The sequence below is a fragment of the Equus asinus genome, chromosome 13 (genome assembly GCF_041296235.1).
Source record: "Equus asinus isolate D_3611 breed Donkey chromosome 13, EquAss-T2T_v2, whole genome shotgun sequence".
Taxonomy (NCBI): domain Eukaryota; kingdom Metazoa; phylum Chordata; class Mammalia; order Perissodactyla; family Equidae; genus Equus; species Equus asinus.
In genome coordinates this window covers 7,820,760-7,842,379 of record NC_091802.1, presented here as the reverse complement: position 1 = coordinate 7,842,379, position 21,620 = coordinate 7,820,760, and the positions used below count along the sequence as shown (strand labels likewise).

The 21,620-nt window shown below is 38.3% G+C and overlaps 1 protein-coding gene across 3 annotated transcripts in view; it reads left to right on the top strand.

Annotated features, from left to right (window-relative positions):
- Nucleotides 1-21,274, top strand: part of MAP2K4 (mitogen-activated protein kinase kinase 4) — a 139,668-nt gene extending 118,394 nt beyond the window's left edge. For all 3 annotated transcript variants that reach the window (XM_070482320.1, XM_044744691.2, XM_044744693.2), the window contains 4 exons: nucleotides 2,090-2,167; nucleotides 5,075-5,223; nucleotides 17,369-17,414; nucleotides 18,614-21,274. In XM_070482320.1, the coding sequence (XP_070338421.1) occupies nucleotides 2,090-2,167; nucleotides 5,075-5,223; nucleotides 17,369-17,414; nucleotides 18,614-18,727 (387 nt within the window). In that variant the 3' untranslated portion in view covers nucleotides 18,728-21,274. The remainder of the gene's footprint in view (nucleotides 1-2,089; nucleotides 2,168-5,074; nucleotides 5,224-17,368; nucleotides 17,415-18,613) is intronic.
- The last annotated feature ends 346 nt before the right edge of the window (nucleotides 21,275-21,620 follow it).

Below are 21,620 nucleotides of genomic sequence, written 5' to 3'. Positions count from 1 at the left end.
TATTTTTGGAGAGGTTTTTGATTACCGTTTCTATTGCCTTACTTGTGATTGGCCTATTCAGATTCTCCATTTCTTCCTGATTCAGTTTGGGGAGATTGTAGGAGTCTAGGAATTTGTCCATTTCTTCCAGGTTGTTCAATTTGTTGGCATATAGTTTTTCATAGTATTCTCTTATGATCCCTTGTATTTCATTGGTATCTGTTGTGATTTCTCCTCTCTCATTCCTAATTTTATTTATTTGCGATTTCTCTCTTCTTTTCTTGGTGAGTCTGGCTAAAGGTTTGTCGATTTTGTTAATTTTTTTGAAGAACCAACTCTTTGTTTCATTGATCCTTTCTATTGTCTTTTTTGTTTCAATATCGTTTATTTCTGCTCTTACTTTTATTATTTCCCTCCTTCTACTGACTCTGGGCTTTGTTTGTTCTTCTTTTTCTAGTTCTGTTAGGTGTCATTTGGGGTTGCTTATGTGAGCTTTTTCTTGTTTAGTGAGGTGAGCCTGTATTGCGATGAATTTCCCTCTTAGGACTGCTTTTGCTGCATCCCAAATGATTTGGTATGTCGTGTTCTCATTTTCATTTGTCTCCAGATAATATTTGATTTCTTCTTTAATTTCTTCAATGATCCATTGTTTGTTCAGAAGCGTGTTGTTTAGTCTCCACATTTTTGCACCTTTCTCTGCTTTTTTCTTGTCATTGATTTCTAGTTTCATAGCATTATGATCAGAAAAGATGCTTGATATTATTTCAACTCTCTTGTATTTATTGATGTTTGCTTTGTTTCCCAAAATATGGTCAATCCTTGAGAATGTTCCATGTGCACTTGAGAAGAATGTGTAACCTGCTGTTTTTGGATGAAGTGTTCTATATATATCTATTAAGTCCATCTGGTCTAATTTTTCATTTAATTCTATTATTTCCTTGTTGATTTTCTGTCTGGATGTTCTGTCCATTGGTGTTAATGGTGTGTTGAGGTCCCCTACTATTATTGTATTGTTGTTGATGTCCCTAAGCATATTGTTTTAAAGATATACCTATGCTATTCTGTGCATTAGTTCTTTCTTTTTATTGCTGAGAAGTTTTGATTGTACCTGTAGACCACAATTTATTTATCCATTCACCTGTGGATATCTTGACATAATATTGAGTTTTTTAGTACCTGCTGTGTTTCTCCATTTATTTAGATCTTCTTGCTATCTCTCAGCAATGTTTTGCAGTTTTCACTGAACGGTACTCATTTCAAAACAAAATATGTAGGTCTCTAAACTAGTTGTTGCCAACAGGCAGAGAATATAATACAGTTAACTATTATACTTCTCTGGACATTTCTTTCAGCAGCAGTTTCTCTCTGTCTTACCTAAGGATCCATTGTCAGCTCTGTGCTCCTGATGGCCTCCCTCTCTGTTCTTCTTCATCCTTGACGCACTATGTAAATAATGGTCCCTTATTTCAAGGAAATGAGTAGTGCTCCCTTCACAGAAATTACTAAAAATGATTTTTGCTGTTTATATGATAGGATAATATATTATGATATCGGCAGTGCCTTAATTTGGTTAAAATGACTACTACACAAATATCTTTGAAGATATACATAGTGATAAACTTAGCTTTATGATGAAGAATGGGTGCAATAATTATAATAAATTTAGCTCATGTTTGCTTTTGTATCTCAAATATATTGTGGATGGCCTTATTCACAGAAACAAAGACTGGTAAAATAAGAAGACCTAGTCTTTTCTTTTTCTTCTGTTTACCACTACTTGCTAGTAATGTGACCCTGTAATTCTTTATTGTTTTTTCTTTTTCTCCCTTTGTGTGTTCTCAGCTTTAGCTTTGTAAATGCTTATAAGTCCTTAGGGGGGAAAATTAGTAGAATAGCTGTGTGTGCCCTTTATGGAGGTGGCCACTGAGCTGGGTTTTTTGTTGTTTGTCTTTAATATGATTGTGACTTCCTGTTACTCCCTGTCTGACCCTAGTCATGGATTCATCTAGGAGTGTGCTGGCGTTTTGGCTACCTACCCAGCTTTGCTTCCATTTGCCTGCAACTTGAGGGGATGCATAATTAATGACTATGACTTTTCTTTGTGTTCCAGCCTGAAAGAATAGACCCAAGTGCATCGCGACAAGGATATGATGTCCGCTCTGACGTCTGGAGTTTGGGGATCACATTGGTATGTGTATGTTGACTCTATCTTGTTAGAGTAGTGTAACAAGAAATTCAGAAATGAAAGAAAATTTAATCAATCTTCCCCCCATCATAAGAACTGCTTCTTTTCTCTTCTAGTCTTTGATTTTATTTACCTCGCCCCTCCCTCCCCTGTTTATAAACACAGGGACTATATTATCTAATTGTTGGAAAAAAGCATATTTTTTACCTTAAATCAAACCAGAGTTGATTATTTCCCTTGAGGTTTTATGACATGCCTGGGGCTCTTTAATGTTGTCGCTCTGGATCTCTTGGCCACAGATGCTAGAAGCCAGCAACAACACTAAGATCAGCAACAGGGAGGCAGCTCGCCTGCAGTCAGTGGGGCAGTGAAGGCGCGTCGGCTGCTCCCGTCCCCAGCAAGGGTCTTGTGTGCAGTCATACAGCGTATGGTGCCTGTGTTCAGTGTACGTGTTTATATGCGTGAGAATAGTTTCTATTGGGAATCTTCTATTCACTGAACAGGCGAGTCAAAAATGAATGAGCTGACAGTATTCAGTTGTTGAGGAACTACCTGCGTAACAATCCTAAATGAAAGTTCTACTTTAGAACAACACTGAGAGAGAATAGTAAGAATGCTACTTAATTTGCACCTAAAAAGCACAATTAAATAAACTCTTCTTTCTCACCTGTGAGCTGTATTGAAATTTTGGTTCTATTTAAAAAGTATCTTTATTTGCTTATTTCCTTATTACCAAATTTTGTTTTGAAGTTTTAGATTTATTTTCTTGTGCTGTTTTACCGGGACTTAATGACATTTTTGGACAGCTTCTACAGCTTCTTCAACATTTGATGTGAATTTTCCATCACTAGATGGGGCTGTGTCCTGTTTGATAGGCAACCCAAAACTTTTCCTTCCATTTTCCTCCCATCTTCAGTACAACCCCACAGCCCAGAGTTAACACTGATTCAGAGCAATGAACTTTTTTGTAGCTTATTAAATAATCTCCATTTCTTCATTGCATTGTATGGTCCTAGGATCCTCTTCCTATACATCGGAATCACATACCCTTTGTAGTTAGCCTTGGTGGGTCATGTTGCCAAGCCTAGGGAATTCTCTCTGTAAGAGAGTGGCAGGCTAATAGTTCACCTCGGCAGAGGACTCCCTTGAGTTTCCCTTGTGACCAGATATGGGCGATGCCTCCTGGAGTCTCCTCTCATTGTGGATCAGCTGACTAAAGGGGAAGGAATCCCTTCCTCATAGTCAGGACAGAACATGGAACTTGGGCATATTTTCGGTCTGCTGATTGTTCCAAAGACTGCAGCAGGACCTCTAGCTTCTAGCTGAGGCTGCTGCTTGGTGTAAGGGATATTCATGATTCAGAAATACCTACCTCTGACCAAGCCAGCTATGTTTAAAAAGGAAGCATTTACTTTAGTCTAAAAACAAAATGTTATTCTGTGAAAGGTTTTAACTTACAAATTTTTTCAGCAAGTTCCTTTAGTATATCTGGCTAAACTTTGTTTAAAATCAAATTCAGTACTTACAATTGCTTCATAATTTATTTTTGATATAGATAATCTTATAAAAATTATAAGAAATGTGTGAAATTAATTTCTAAGATCCTGTCCTTTGCCTTATGATGTGTTCCTACTTTTTCCCTCTCTTACTAAAACCTGTTCTCAAGATTGAATCTAATCAAGTTATTCTTAATGCTGTGAATAACCAAGAAAGTTTACTTCTTTCAAAGCATTTGTATTTTAATCAAAAAGAAACTTCAGCGAAAAGAGTGATTTGTGTGTGTGTGCGTGCATGTGTGCCTGCCTTCTCACAGGCGTAGGTGCAGAATTGGAGACAGCGGTGAGCTGAGGAGGCATCTTTCGGGGAAGAAGGCCTCCCCACACCAGCTGTCTATTTCAAGATGGGTTCATGTTTGCTTGACAGCTTTCCTTTCGTTGTATAAGCTAGTAATTTAATATTTGACCAGCTTGACAAGATTGAATCTAAGCTGAAGAAAGTCTGAGACAGTGTTCTCAGATGGTGCTTTCTTTCTCTCTTACATGCCATTTTCCTCTCTAATAAGTTTGAAGTCTCATCCTCATATATTGATCACCTGTCAATGCACATAAAATGGGTTTCATTTAGGCCACACTGCAGATTTAGATATATTTCCTGGAAAAAGCACAATTTCCAGGTTTTCATTATTCTCAGAATAGGGAGGGAAAAAGATGAGAATACTATTCACAGATATTTTTGACTCTTGACAGATTGGGACATGCCTCTGTGAGACTCTTCAAGTCTGGTTTGCTATCCTTTAGAAATATTATCCTGAGCATTGTTATTAGGATTTAGGGTGCAGGGTTTGACCCTGACTTGATTTCTTCAGAAATAGTACTTTCAGGTTGTGGTTGAAATTGTAGTAACTACAGAATAGCTGTGGATCAGGATTTGCACGTTGTTTCCTTTCAGCTCAGATTGGGCTTTTGTTTGTTGAATGTTTTTTTACCTTACAAAAGAATTTGACCACTGTTCTGGACCATGACCTCCTGTTCAGATGACTATAAATTGTGCAGACTTTGTACTAAAAAAGTTCTAAAACCAGCCTTCCAGAATCTCTCATACAAATGATTCAGAACCACAGGCTGCCCTGGAGCATGCACTGTAGGGACGTTGTCACGGTTTAAATTTGGTGTTTCTCTTAGGTCTTAGTCCTTGAATTTGGTTGATACAGAAAACTCTGTATTATCCTGATTTCTAAATATCACCTGCACCTAGCCTAAATAATTCAGAAGATTCTGCCTCAGCCTGATCTGGGTTTGGTTCAAGGCTCTTGCAAGACTTTCGGAGGTTGAATTTTCAACATGGCCATTCCACTGAGAAGCAGTAAATAATGCCTAGTGTGTTCTGCTTTTTCGTCTGTGTTCTCTTTAGTACGAGTTGGCCACGGGCCGATTTCCTTATCCAAAGTGGAATAGTGTATTTGATCAACTAACACAAGTCGTAAAAGGAGATCCTCCACAGCTGAGCAATTCTGAGGAAAGAGAATTCTCCCCAAGTTTCATCAACTTTGTCAACTTGTGGTGAGTACGTGATTTATGCATACTCAAAAACCTGAGAACAGTGAGGTTTACTTAATCTTAGCAACTTTGGGACTTTGCGCCAGGGAAGGGGAGCCACCTTCTTATCCCCCGGCCTTCTAAGCTGGGACTGTGGATCACTGTGCTACATGGAAGGTTCCAGCTAACCTGGAGAAGTTTCACTCTCTCATCCTACTGCTCAGGTACTGATGAAAAATAGATGTGGGTGGTGGAGAAGCTGCTGCCTCCAGATTTCTAGTACCTTATACAAGAAAGACGGCCTACGTGAGACTGATCATCTTATTCTGATAGGGTTCTCACAATCAAACTGTACCAGAAGCTTTTATTAAGTCAAGACCCTACCGGCTCAGACTTTCAGGGGTGGATCACAGCTCTGACGTAACATATAACCTAGTGGCTGTGTGTAGTAAAGGCAGGCCCAAAGCTCCACTGGTAGAGCTGTATATTGGCTCTCTGAAAGCTTATTCCAAAGAAGGACTGAACCCCACACCTGTTGATGTTGTTTGTGCACCTTTTTAACAGTTGTGTGTGTATGTATGTGTGTAGCACATAGGAATAAATATATGCGGATATGGCAATAATAAAGTCATGCTTTGTACTGTTTCAATCTGTACTGTTTCAATCTATTTAAATACATCCTTGTGTTGTTATTTGAATGTTTTAGGTAATTATTCTATTTTTCCAACATGTTTCAAGAATAGGATATGTTTATGAGCAAAAAGCCAGAGCATTTAGTATATCCTCTTTTCATTCCTGAAAATGCTTTTCTCTTCCACGTAATTTTTTTTTTTTTGCCGTGAATGCTGTTCCTGTCTATACTTTCTGGGTTCTATAGGACTTATATTTCATGGGCTAGCATTGCCTTCTTTTCTGATACTTAGAAAACATTTGAACTCTAGTTTTCAAGTCCCTTTTGTCTTCTCTAACCAAATTCTAGCTTTATGTTGGTTTTCAGAAGGGAGAGGAATACCTCAAGATTTTCTTCGTAGAAGACCATAGGATAACTCGAACTGGCTGCTGCTTCCTTTTTAAAAACAATCTATTTTTACCAATTTGCACATGTGTATACAGTTTATATAATTACATACATGTGACCATTTTGTATATTACATTTTAATGAAATATTTGGTTAAAAGAATCTGTGTGAGTCATAGAGCATATCTAAAATGATTACCTGTGAGGCCTCCAGCAGGTTTGCTTTCTTCTTAATTCCTTGATCTCTTTATCAGTTTTGTTTTATAAATGTGTAGTGCTGGTATGTTTTTTGTTTCTGTGTCCCTTGGTGCCAGTTCTCTCCTGTAGATAATGGTCATAGACATCAGTGTCCCATTGTTTTCTGAGTAGCATCGTATTTCCATCTCATTCCAAATCATTATTGTCTACAGTTAAATTCTATCTGTTTTTATGATCTGTTCCTTTCAGTTCTCCACATTGGTTCATTCTCCCTTCCACTGTCCTTAGGCATTTTTTGTCATCTCTAACCTGGACCATTCAGGTTTCTAATTGGTTTCCGCACAATCCAGTATAGCCTTGTTTCAAACCATTTTCCTTTTTGTCAGAGTTGTATTTTTTATGATGTTTATCTTTTTTCCTTTCAATGATCAATTAACCAATTAAGGGTTTTTTTTATTGCAGTGACATTGGTTTATAACAGTATATAAATTTCAGGTGTACATCATCGTATTTCAATTTCTGTGTAGATTACATCATGTTCACCACCCAGAGACTAATTACAGTCCATAACCACACACGTGTGCCTAATCACCCTTTCGCCCTGCTCCCTCCCCACTTCCCTGTGGTAACCAAGAATCCAATCTCTGTCTCTATGTGTTTTTTTGTTGTTGTTTTTATCTTGTGTTTATGAGTGAGATCGTACAGTATTTAACTTTCTCCCTCTGACTTATTTCGCTTAACATAATACCCTCAAGGTGCATCTATGTTGTCACAAATGGCCAATTTCATCCTTTTTTATAGCATAGTAGTATAAGGTTGTGTATATATACCACATCTCCTTTATCCATTCATCTCTTGATGGGACCTAGGTTGCTTCCAAGTGTGGGCTATTTTGAATAATGCTGCAGTGAACATAGGGGTGCAAGTGTCTTTACATATTTGTGTTCTCATGTTCTTTGGATAAATACCCAGCAGTGGAATAGCTGGATCATATGGTAGTTCTATTCTTAATTTTCTGAAGAAACTCTACACTGTTTTCCATAGTGGCTGCACCAGTTTGCACTCCCACCAGCAGTGTATGAGAGTTCCCTTCTCTCCACATCCTCTCCAACACTTGTTGTTTCCTGTCTAGTTAATTATAGCCATTCTGACCAGAGTGAGGTGATGTCTCATTATAGTTTTGATTTGCATTTCCCTGATAGTTAATGATGTTGAACATCTTTTTCGTGTGCCTATTGGTCATCTGTATATCTTCTTTGGAGAAATGTCTGTTCAGATCTTTGGACATTTTTTAATTGGGTTGTTAGCTTTTTAATTGTTGATATGTTTGCGTTCTTTATATATTTTACATATTAACCCCTTATCAGAGGTATGGTTTGCAAATATCTTCTTCCAATTGTTAGGTTGTCTTTTTGTTTTGTTGATGGTTTCCTTTGCTGTGCAGAAGCTTTTTAGTTTGATGTAGTCCCATTTATTTATTTTTTCTCTTGTTTCCCTTGCCCAGTCGGACATGGTAGTAGAAAATATGCTGCTAAGACTGCTGTCAAAGAGCATACTCTGTATGTTTCTTTCTAGATTTTTTTACTTTTTTGGGGAAGATTAGCCCTGAGCTAACTGCTGCCAATTTTCCTCTTTTTGCTGAGGAAGACTGGCCCTCAGCTAACATCCATGCCCATCTTCCTCTGCTTTATATGTGGGACGCCTCCCACAGCATGGCGTGCCAAGTGGTGCCATGTCTGCACCCAGGATCTGAGCCGGCAAACCCCGGGCCGCCGAAGCAGAATGTGTGCACTTAACCACTGCGCCACTGGGCCGGCTCCTCCTTCTCGAATTTTTATGATTTCAGTTCTTACATTCAAATCTTTAATCCATTTTGAGTTAATTTTTGTGTATTGTGTAAGATAATGGTCTACTCTCATTCTTTTGCTTGTGGCTGTCCAATTTTCCCAACACCGTTTATTGAAGAGACTCTCCTTTCTCCATTGTATGCTCTTGGCTCCCTTATCTAAAATTAGCTATCCATAGACGTGTGGGTTTATTTCTGGGCTCTCAGTTCTACTCCACTGATCTGTGTGTCTTTTTTTGTGGCAGTACCATGCTGTTTTGATTACTATAGCTTTGTGTAGTACATTTTGAAATCAGGGAATGTGATACCTCCAGCTTTGTTCTTTTTTCCTAGGATTCCTTTGGCTATTCAGATTCTTTTGTTGTTCCATATAAATTTTAGGATTCTTTGTTCTATTTATGTGAAAAATGTCATTGGGACTTTGATAGGTATTGCATTGAATCTGTAGATTGCTTTAGGGAGTATGGACATTTTAACTATGTTAATTCTTCCAAACCAAGAGCTTGGAATATCTTTCCATTTCTTTGTGTCTTCTATATCTTTCAGCAATGTTTTATAGTTTTCAAAGTACAAATCTTTCACCTCTCTGGTTAAATTTATTCCTAGGTATTTTATTCTTTTTGTTGCAATTTTAAATGAGATTGTATTCTTAATTTCTCTTTCTGCTGCTTCATTCTTAGTGTATAGAAACACAACTGATTTTCGTATATTGATTTTGCATCCTGAAACTTTACCGTATTCATTTATTATTTCTAAATTTTTTTGGTGAATTCCTTAGGGTTTTCCATATATAAAATCATGTTATCTGCAAATGGTGGCAATTTCACTTCTTCCTTTCCAATTTGGAGCCCTTTTATTTCCTTTTCTTGCCTGATTGCTCAGCTAGGACTTCCAATATTATGTTAAATGAGGGGTGACAGTGGGCATCCTTGTCTAGTTCTTGTTCTTAGAGGGATAGCTTTCAGTTTTTCTCCATTGAGAATGATATTAGCTGTGGGTTTGTCATATATGGCCTTTATTATGTTGAGGTACATTCCTTCTATATCCATTTTCTTCAGAGTTTTTATCATAAATGGATGCTGCATCTTGTCAAATGCTTTCTCTGAGACAGTGATGTGATTTCTTTGTTTTGTTAATGTGGTGTATCACATTGATTGATTTGCAGTTGTTGAACCAGCTCTCCATCTCTGGAATAAATCCCACTTGATCATGGTGTATGATCTTTTTAATGTATTGTTGTATTCGACTTGCTAGTATTTTATTGAGGATTTTTACATGGATGTTCATTAGTGATGTTGGCCTGTAATTTTTCTGTTTTTGTGTTGACCTTCTGTGTTTTGGTATCAGGATAATATTGGCTTTGTAGAATGAGTTAGGAAGCTTCCCCTCCTATTCAGTTTTTTGGAAGAGTTTGAGAAGGATAGGTATTAAGTCTTCTTTGAATGTTTGGTAGAATTTACCAGGGAAGCTGTCTGGTTCTGGACTTTTATGTTTTGGAAGGTTTTTGATTACTGTTTCAATCTCCTTACTGGTGATTGGTCTATTCAAATTCTCTGTTTCTTCTTGATTCAGTTTTGGAAGTTTGTATGATTCAAGAATTTACCCATTTCTTCTAGAGTATCCAGTTTGTTCGTGTATAGCTTTGCATAGTTTTCTCTTATAATCTTTTGTATTTCTGAGGTGTCCATTGTAATTTCTCCTTTTTCATTTCTGATTCTATTTATTTGAGCCTTCTCTCTTTTTTTCTTGGTGAGTCTAGCTAAGGGTTTGTCAATTTTGTTTATCTTTTCAAAGAAGCAGCTCTTCATTTCCTTGATTTTTTTCTAGTTTCTTTTTAGTCCCTATTTCATTTATTTCTGCTCTGATCTTTGTTATTTCCTTCCTTCTACTGATTTCAGGCTTTGTTTGTTCTTCTTTTTCCAGTTCCTTTAGGTGCACTGTTAGATTGTTTATTTGGGATTTTTCTTCTTTGTTGAGGTAGGCCTGTATTGCTATCAACTTCCCTCTTAGAACTGTTTTGCTGTATCCCATAGATTTTGGCATGTCATATTTTCCTTTTCATTTGTCCTAGGTATTTTTTGATTTCCCCTTTTGATTTCTTCATTGACCCACCTGTTATTCAGTAGCATTTTGTTTAATCTCCACATTTTTGTGGCTTTTTTGACTTTCTTCCTGTAGTTGATTTCCCGTTTTACACCCTTGTGGTCAGAAAAGATGCTTGGTGTGGTTTCAGTCTTCTTAAATTTATTGAGACTTATTTTGTGGCCTCATATGTCATCTGTCCTGGAGAATGCTCCATGTGCATTTGAAAAGAGTCTATATTCTGTGGTTTTTGGATGGAATGTTCTTTATATCTACTAAGTCCATCTGGTCTAATGTGTCATTTAAGGCCAGTGTTTCCTTATTGATCTTCTGTTTGGTTGATCTACCCATTGGTCTAAGTAGAGTGTTAAAGTCCCCTACTATTATTGTGTTGCTGTCTATTTCACGTCTTTTGTCCGTTAATAATTGCTTATGTATTTTTATGTGCTCCCTTGCTGGGTGCATAGACATTTACAAGTGTTATATCCTCTTGTTGGATAGTTCCCTTTATCATTATGTAGTTCCCTTCTTAGTCTCTTGTTACAGTTTTTGCTTTGAAGTCTATTTTGTCTAAGTATTGCTACCCCAGCTTTCTTTTCCTTGCCATTTGCATAGAGTATCTTTTTCCATAGGATGCATATCTGATTATGTTACTTCTCTGTTTAAAACTGTCCTTAATGGAATGGTATCACTCTCAATTGGGAAACATTTGTTCTGGAAAGACAAAGAATCTTGCACAGTGTAATAATTTGTAGCCCTCCAAAGGGCTGCTGTGGAATATAGACAGATATACATTAATTAAATTTCACAGTAATGAAGGGCAATAATGAGTTAGGGTTGGGTTAGAGGTAGAGAAGCACTGGTCTAGAGGCTTCTCATTGCCCTTAAAATAAGTCTAAATTAATGTGGCTTTCAAAATGCATTATGATTCGGGTTTATTGCTGTGGCCACATTTCTCCATGCTCCCCTTGAACTGCTTTTCTGCCAAACTGAGTTTTTCAGTTGTGTAAATTGAAAGCATATGGAAGATAACATAGGAGAATAGCTTCATGGCCTTTGAATAGGTAAAAGTTTCTCAAACAGCATGCAAAAGGCAACTCAGCATAAAGAAAAGAGTGATAAAATTGTATTTGAATAAATTAAGAACTTCTGTTGGTTAAAAGACACCACTGAATGAAATGCCAACCTACACAGTGTGTTTGTCATATAGATACTTGATAAGAACCTTTTCTCCAGTATATGTAAAGAGCATAAGTACAAAACACTTATAGATATGAAAATGACAACCAAAAATGGCCAAATACCTGAAAAGACATTTAATAAGATGATCTTCAAGTAATCAGTAAACATATGAAAGGGTGTTTATTCAACATTGTTAGTCCTCGGGGAAATGCAAATCAAAATTACAATGAAATACCAGTCCGTTACAATCACCAGAATGATTACAATCTAAGACTGATGTACCAAGAGTATCTGAAACAACGGGAAGTCTTAGACGTTACTTATAGGAGTGTAACTTGGTGCAGTTTCTTTGGAAAACTGTGGCAGTATCTTATATACCTGATCTAATACAGATGGTGCATGCATCATGATCCAGCAATTCAAGTCCTAATTATATACCCAACAAAAGAAAATTCATAAATACACTAAAAGATGTGTATAAGAATGTTAGGAACAGCATATTCATAATAACTTACAGTTAGAAAGAAAAAATATCAGCAGTAGAATGGATAATAAGTTATAGCATGATTCATACAATGGTATACAGCATCAAAGATTGAACTACTGCTATACTCAACAACATGAATAAATCTCACAAACGATGTTGAGTGAAAAAAGAAACACTTAAAACAGTTATTTACATGAAATTTAATAGAATTAATAAAAGGTAATAGAAGTCAGAATATTGTTACTCTTCTATGCTTAGGACTGCTTTTCTATATGTATGCTTCAATTAAAAGTTTGCTTAAGGAATAAAAAAGAAATGAAGATTTGTGGATCAATGATGATCTCAGCTCACATTTTAAATTCCTCCCTGCCTACTGAAATCATCAATGAAATTTTTTAAAAAGAAAAAAAAGAGTCTTTATTTGTTCTGGAAAAGAGCAAAAAAGTACTATCCTTGACAGGTTTTTGTGAAATTGTGTAGATGAGACTGAAATCAGGGAGGGATTGGCTAATCCAGAATTTGTCACGTGCAGAAGAAAAGAAAGGCAGAAGGAGGATATGAGACCTGCAGTGGAAATCCTTAGCTTGGGACAGCAGGACCTGAAAGAGAAGGCAGCTTGTGGATAGACAAGCAGGAAGCCAGTCTTGATCCTGAAGGTGTCTTGAGGAAATGCTTTATACACTACATCCGTGCACATCTGGGACTCTGTGGCAGTATTCACTCCTGCCTTATACTCAGCAGGAAGGACCTGTTAAGAAAAGCTCAAGCTTTGCTGAAATAACTTACGATGCGGACACTTGTGTTGGTTAGAGGGTTGCTAGTGCGCTGGAAGCTGTTTTGACAAACCCAGAAGAGAAATTCCTTGGCAAGGTGATAATGCTCTAGTGGTGGCTCTCGCTGTTTCTCACAGTCACCTAGTTCTATGACCGAGATCAACCTGTGATATTTGATCAATATTGATTCTCTTCAGGGATGAAGAAATAAAGGCAAATCACTGGCATGTGAATACATTCAGTGGTTCAGAGAATTGAATCAGTTTGAGAAATTTAGCAAAAATTCCCTTGTCAAGTTGCCACTGAAAATGTCAGAGAAAAAATTGTAAGAGTGGAATAATTCGAATTCAGGAAAAGTTGTTTTCAAACAGTAAACATGATTTCTGAATTGAATGGGAGAAAATGGTGGGCAGACAGCATATTTGATATTACAGGTTAACCAAATCTATGAAGTAGGCAATACTGTTGAGTTCATCTTCCAGAAAAAAGGGATAAAAAGATGATCATGAGGCAAATGATAAGAGACATGCAGGAAAAATGTAGGAGATTCCATTTAACTGATAGTAGAGAAAGAGTTAAAATGAAAATTCTCTTGAAGAAAAACTTGAGTCCTTAGATTAAAATACTGGACCAAATTAACTAAAAGGAAAAAAGAAGCCATGGCTGGGGATGTTGTAAGATTTTTTTCATTTTATGCATTTCAAAGACAAAACTTGACAAACATTCAATTAAAACGTATACACACAAATGTACACACCAATGTAGACAGACACAAAATCAGAACACTACCTGAAGAGTTGAGAAACAGTTGTAGAATCAATGTGACCTCTTCAGGTTACTATGGTGGGTTACATCTTGAACAGTACTTGGAGTGAAACTACTGAAATACTGGATAAGCATGTCAAAGTGTCTTTTTAAATGTATCATAAGTTGGTAGAAAACTAAGGGGTCTACAGAGCTCTAAAACTAAGTGTAATCAGAAATTATGGGAGGTAAGGATTTTAAGAGCCCCCTCATTGGAAAGACGCTCCCAGTTGACAGGCAGAAGCAAAAGCAATTCCTGGAAGTCAAAGAATTCCCAAAGATCAAGTTAAATAGAATATATGTTGTTCAGAAAAAATTCCAGCACTCACACGAGGAATGAGATTAATAGAAACAACTGATAGTAGGAATATATCTGTGAAGACTTTAGATGTTAGAATAATCAGAAACAGAAAAAAGTGATTTTTCATGAACTTAAGGAAAAATGACATAGTTTGGAAATATAAGCAAGAAACAGAAACTGTCAAAGAACCTAATAGAACTTATAGAAATAAAAAGCATAAATGAAAACACTCAATAGCTCGATTAAACAACAGATTAGATACAACTGAAGAGAGATTAGTGACCTGGAAGTTAGATCTGAAGTTCTGCCAGTGGAGCTTTTTGAGATGATGGAAATGTTCTGTAATCTGCTCTGTCCAGTGTAGTAGCTGCTAGCCCTTGCAATGTGGCTAGTGTGAGTCAGGAAACAAATTTTTTTGTTTTATTTTATGAAGATTAATTTGGCTAGTGACTGCCTTATTGGATAGCACAGGTTTATTGAGGTTAGCGTGATTATTGATAACCATACCAATGGCCGCAATAATTCTGAAAAAGAAATAATAATTTCATTAAAGATTTCTACTCAAATAACACTGTGAGTTTATACATTGACACAATTTTCTGCTCCGGTAAATGAGATAGAAAAATAGAAAACTAAAAAGGCCTGGCAGTTTTACAAAGAAAGTCCACATCTTGTGTGGATGAAGAGTGCGAAGGGTATAAATAGAAATACTGTGAAGGTCTGAAGCCATGGGCTTGCTATATCCAGGTCCAGAAGCAGGCAGTGGCAGCTGGGACAGTGTTTCCTGTAGGACCAAAGTTCTGTAGGTACTGTGTTCTGGACTCAGGATCCACGGGAGACAGACTCACTGCATAGAAGTCAGGATCTGATGGGTGAGGAAATACTGATGTCAGTCACTGCCTGGGCCACCACAAGCTGCAGGACTACAGAATAGCGAGGATGTAGAGACTGTGTTTGCAACCAGAGGACTGGATCTGTAATAGTCCTAATGTCAGCGGAAGACTGGGACTTCAATCTCCATTATAGTGCTTTGTTCCATGGTGATGGGCCTGAAAAGAGGAAGTGCTGGTGAAACTGTTCTACATGGTGGATCTCTAGCCCCTGCTTCAGTTCGTAGCACTTAGTCGGCATGCAGGTATTTCTTGAACAAATGTATGGACTGGCATAGAGCATAAGCACATTTTCAAAATGAGTCTGCAAACAAAATTCCAAAATATATCAAGTCGTATGCAAAGAAAAGCAACCAACAAACTAGAATATGAATTCATTTTAAATTGAGATGACTTTATGGAATAGTCTAAAATACACTTTAAAATAGTATAGTTTAGGATGCCTAAGGAAATAAAAGTGTAAGTTCCACTAAAACTGAGGAAGAAGTAAAACCGAAATGAACCAAACAATTGGATGTGAAAACTATTTAGAAATCTTGGAAATGAAAATACATAGCTGTTGATTCAAAGGACACAGCTGATTTGATGTCCTCTAAACTGGAAGCCACTGAAGACAGAATTGGGGACTGGAAGATAGGCCTGAGGGATTTCCCCCGCATGACACCGATTAAAGCATGAAAGAGCAGAAAAGAATCGGGGACAATAGGATGAGTAGTCTAAGATGTGTCTAATGGAAATGACAGAAGACAGCTCTGAAAGTGGAGAAGGAGTATTTAAGGTGCTACAAGTAAAAACATGTGAGAATTGATCTAGGATAGGTTCTCACTGAAATTAAAGTCTCTGTATCATGTAGGATAAACACAGGTAAATTTGTACCCAGATGCACTGAAGCAAATTTACAGAACAATAATAAAGTAAAAGTTAGCAGGAAGAGAAGATAGAGTCCCTGCTGAGGAGTAATTAATTAGACTGACAGCAAACTCGTTATAGCAACAATAATTGCCAGAAAACAGTGGAGTCAGCTCTAGAGCACTGAGGAAAAATAATTGTCAACCTCATCCTAAAGTTTTATACCTGGACACTCAATTACCATTCAAAATAAGGAGGCAATGCAGTTTTTTTTCAGGAATGGGAAGACTAAGAGTTTACCATTCATAGATTGTTTTGAAAAGATATACTTGACCAGGAATACAAGTAGACCCAGCAGAAGGGTGTTGCAGCTTGGTTCCCTGGAAAGCAGGCTTTGAGACAGAGGTATGTGTGCAGGAAGTGGAGTAGGTAGTGATCTTCAGATCAACAACCAGCGAAGGTGAGGAAGGCAGGATTAGGCAGAAAGAGAAGTTGGGCCGCAATGCAGTCTCAGCACAGGCCTCAGCCGACCCTGGAGGAAGCTGTGAAGCTGGGCTGGCCCTCCACGGTTGACTTGACATGGGATGAGGGTCTTGGATTTTCATACCCCTTTGTGGGTCAGTCATTAGATACAGGCCGTCCCTGGGAAGGCTAGGGTGGCTCTCTTCAGTTGAGGTAATCCCTGAGAGCTGACAACTGAGGCTTGTATGCTGGCAGAACTCCCTGCAGTGGAGGAATAAGTCCTTCATTCCTGAAGAAGGCGCCTCTCTAGGACAGTGCAGTGTCCACTACAAAAGGCACAGGATGTGAAGAACGGCATTGAGTTGAGAAGTAAATGAACTATGTTACCAATATTAACTTTTGATGGTAAAAAGTAAATTTAGGGGCCGGCCCTGTGGCCCAGTGGTTAAGTTTGCGTGCTCTGCTTTCACGGCCCAGGGTTTAACCAGTTCGGATCCTGGGCATGGACATGGCACTGCTCATCAGGCAATGCTGAGGCGGCATCCCACATGCTACAACTAGAAGTACGCACAACTAAAATATACAGCTATGTACGGGGGGTGGATTCAGGGAGGGAAAAAAAAAAGAGGATTGGCAACAGTTGTTAGCTCAGGTGCCAATCCTTAAAAAAAAATTTAATTGAGGTTGGAGGAGAGTGGTGATTAAAATATGGTCCAAGATGATCAGGTAAATACAAATAAAATGGAAATACTTGTGGTAACATTAATTAGACAAGGTGGAATTCAAGGGGAAGATACCAGCAGGGCAAAGGCTTTTAATATACCAATAGTCCTTAGTGAAGTTGTAATGTTGTAAACTTTTGGACCAGAAAATATAGGATTGAGATACAGAGTGCAAAACTTTTAAAAATCTAAGGATAAGTTGATAAAATTCATACATAGTTTCAGAATTACTGGATTCCTGTTTTCTCTTAGGTGGTATCTGTAAATGTATGGGTATATATTTAGAAACACACACATACGTACAATTTTATACTTATACATACATTCATATATCTAACTATGCAATATTCTACTGTGCAGCTATGCCATAATTTATCCAGCTTTCCAATTAACTTGTTTCTGATTTTTTTCTTTATGTTTGACAAGTTGTCTGCTTTGTTACTTTTGTATCTGAAGAAAAAAACTATTTGATTCTTTCTAACATTTTGTTTGTGAAAATAAAAATACTTGGTAATTGTGTCTCCATTTTAATAATGTTATTTTTATGTTATTTTAGCCTTACAAAGGATGAATCCAAAAGGCCAAAGTATAAAGAACTTCTGGTGAGTATGAGACTTGGGAAATTTTAGGTGTTTCTTCACCCTGAATCCCCTTAGCATGCTGGTCCACTAAGCAAGCAGTGGGCCTCTCCGTCATGGACAAACAGCTTGACCTTACTTAGTGTTTTTTGAAATGTTTTTGAACAAAGATATTTGGAAAGAGCACATTTGTAGTTATAATTTTCCTACTAATTTACTAGCTAAACTCTCATGAAAAATTTTGGCCTTGACATGTTATAAAAATTACCCCGGAGACTTTTATCATTCACTTTAAGGAGCCATTTTCCACTGCATGGTCTGTATATGCATAATGCATCCATAAGAATTTATTGTGCTTACTCTGCCTTTATTAAAAGCTTTCATGCTCATTTGCATCATAAGGCCAATTCTCGTTTCTTTGAAAGTTCTCACTTTCATGGAAGTTGGGCATTATAGTCAGTCTGCTGGATTTGGCACTGGTCTCAGCAGTGAAGAAAGTACTGTGATCTGATAATGTGGGACTATTTTAAGAAAAGACCTCCTTGTTTGTCACACTTAGCTTCTAGCTCTCCAGGATGTTAGGTCAAACTTAGGGTCAGCCCCAGCAATTACTGAAGATGTTCCATCAACATATGTAGAGAAGCTATGGAAGGAAAATATTGATGGAGATGGAATATGAAAAAGTGGGTTTGCGAGGCAGATATGGGGCTCTAGGCTTTGGAGAAGCTCATAGGATAAGTTTCTATTGAGCCTGTTGGAGTGGAAGTCAGGATTGAAACTGAGACCTTTTTGTAAGATCCTTCTGCCGCACAAGGGGGAAATGGGGAATTGTAGTCCCTGCCTGTGTCCCAAGAGGAACAGCAGCTGGTATTCACGTCGTTTTTCTTGGCTCTCAGATGGTGGCAGAGGCTCCAGCCGTGTTTTGTGCTGAGGAACAACTCTGCTCTCTGCCTCAACAAATGCTCCCTGGCACACAGATAAGTTTCCAGACTTCACCGTCAGGGCAGCTCCTCCCACCGTGCATCATACCTAGGCACGCCCACACCCTCTAACGTATCTGCATGAAATACGGGCTGTGCTTGCCTCTCTGAACTTGTGCTACAGTATTTTACAGCCATATGTGGTTGGAGACTTTGGTTCTATACTGTGTTGAAGTTGGGAAAAGTTCCGTGTGGGCTCTGATAGGAATTTTGATGTTTTTTCTTTTTTCAATTTTCTTGCAGAAACATCCCTTTATTTTGATGTATGAAGAACGTACCGTAGAGGTCGCATGCTATGTTTGTAAAATCCTGGATCAAATGCCAGCTACTCCCAGCTCTCCCATGTATGTCGATTGATATCGCTGCTACGTCAGACTCTAGAAAAAAGGGCTGAGAGGAAGCAAGACGTAGAGAATTTTCATCCCGTATCACAGTGTTTTTATTGCTCGCCCAGACACCATGTGCAATAAGATTGGTGTTCGTTTCCATCATGTCTGTATACTCCTGTCACCTAGAACGTGCATCCCTGTAATACCCGATTGATCACACAGTGTTAGTGTTGGTCAGAGAGACCTCATCCTGCTCTTTCGTGATGAACATATTCATGAAATGTGGAAGTCAGTACGATCAATTTGTTGACTGTGATTAGATCACATCTTAAATTCATTTCTAGACTCGAAACCTGGAGACGCAGCTACTGGAATGGTGTTTTGTCAACTTCCAAATACTGGAAGTATGCGGTGATGGATGTACTATGTCTGAACCTAGAGACTCGGGCTTGAGTGAGAAGAGCTTGCACAGCCAGCGAGACACATTGCCTTCTGGAGCTGGGAGACAAGGGAGGAATTTCCTTTCTTCACCAAGTGCAATAGGTTTACCGAGTTGATATTCTGTTGCTTTACAGTCCCAGTTGATGTGTGGGGATCGATGTGCTCAGCCAAATTTCCACTTTGAAATATGTTAAATTAGAATGAATTTATCTTTACCAAAAACCATGTTGCATTCAAAGAGGTGAACATTAAAATATTGAGACAGGACAGAATGTGTTCTTTTCTCCTTTACCAGTCCTTCTGCTTTTCATTGGGAAGACTCAGGAGTCTGCCACTTGTCCAAGAAGGTGCTGATCCTCAGAATTTTCATTCTCAGAATTCGGTGTGCTGCCAACTTGATGTTCCACCTGCCACAAACCAGCAGGACTGAAAGAAGAAGAAGAACGGAGGGCAAAGTTTACAGATGGTTTAGCTCTAGTATCTCATCTGGGACACTTGTAGCAGCTATGTATTTCCCCGTGGTCCCGAGCCTGATACTTCAGCCATCGTAACTCGCTAACAGGGAGAAGCAGCTAGTAGCAATGTGCCTTGATTGATTAGATAAAGATTTCCTGTAGGCAGCAAAAGACCAAATCTCAGTTGTTTGCCATCACTGGTCCACGTCTTCAGTTTCTGAATCTCTCTCCCTACCCGTCTGTTGCTGCTATGTGACTTTTTTTGCTTAATCCAATATTTTGCCTTTTTTTCCTATATCAAAAACCTTTATAATTACCAGGGATGTTCTTTACCAAGGATTTTTGGCCCCAAATCTCTTATATGCTCTAATGTTTAAAAGGCTGAGACACGTGGGGCCCAGCTGATGTGATAGGTGATAAAGAAGCATCTTTTCTAGAGACAGATTTGACCAGATGAGAATCTGAAATGGCAGACTTTTAGATAAGCTCGTCACCTCTGAGAATCTCTAGCAAGTCACCACCATTTCTTGACATTGGAATCCAAAAAAAAAAAACAAAACAAAAAACCCTTAACAGTTAGGAGAGGCCGCTGAGATCTGCCGTCTTTTGCCGTGCTTCCTCTCTTACCCGTTAGCTAGGTTCTCCTTAGGTTTTGCTCTGGCCGCCCTGGCACTGAGCATTAGGCTCTGTGCAACAGTTAAGCAGCACTGTGAGTGGTTCGAGCACACTGGAATATAAAACAGCCATGGTCTGAGATGCACGTGATGCCATTACAGAACCAAATGGTGGCAGGTATTGCTGTGTCTCCCCCCAGAGTGACAGTCATAAACACTATAAAACAATAAAGGGAGAATGGTGCTGTATAAAGTTACATCCCTGTAAATTTCAGAATTTAAAATGATTTATCGCTTTGGTCCACATGCCTGATTTTCCTGTTTTCTCCCCCACGGCATCCTAAACCTTAGCCTTCCCAGTGTTCTGAAAGGAAGCATTGCTCTGTGTCTTCCTTTGACACCAAGCCATCATCCTCCATTGCTCCCGGGGACTCAAGAGGAATCTGTTTCTCTGCTGTCAACTTGCGGTCTGGCTCAGCATAGGGTCACTTTGCCATTATACAAATGGAGGTAAAAGCAATTCTGACTGTCCAGGAGCTAATCTGACCGTTCTATTGTGTGGATGACCACATAAAAAGGCAATTTTAGTGTATTATTAATCATAGATTATTATAAACTATAAACTTAAGGGCAATGAGTTTATTACAATGTATCTTTATTAAAACAAAAGGGTGTATAGTGTTCACAAACTGTGAAAATAGTGTAAGAACTGTACATTGTGAGCTCTGGTTATTTTTCTCTTGTACCATAGAAAAAATGTATAAAAATTATCAAAAAGCTAATGTGCAGGGATATTGCCTTATTTGTCTGTAAAAATGGAGCTCAGTAACATAACTGCTTCTTGGAGCTTTGGAATATTTTATCCTGTATTCTTGTTTGAATTCCTCCTCTATTTAAGATATATACATGGAATCGAAGTGTTTATGTAATAGTTATATCCTTTTGCCTGCAGGTCAGTTGTAATAAATCTAGGATGTGATGATGACTTTGTAATTTGATTTTCTCAAGTCAGACCCCGAGAGGGGAAAATCAAGTAAATTTCCATTAAATTATCTGTGCATTTCACACTGGGGAAAATTCTCTTCTTCCGGAAGTATTTATGGCTTCTTTCTTCTCCTCCTCCCTTCTTGTGGTTGCTTTATCTCTTTGCTTGTTCTTCTGGAACCACGGATGTATCCGTGAAGCATGAGCTTTCCTTTCTGTTTGAGCAGGTGTGATGCAGTCTGTTCAAGTTTGTTTCTTTGTTCGTTGTCCTGACCTGCCCCAGCTTTCTTATTGGTCGAGGAAGGCGGTGCTTTTCTTCGGCCTGCGTCATGGTGGAGAGATGCGACTTGTGAGGACCCAGTCTGCTGTGACCTGATGCCTCGTTGCCAGCCCGGCTTTCTGCTCTGCTCTGCTGCTGGGCAAACAT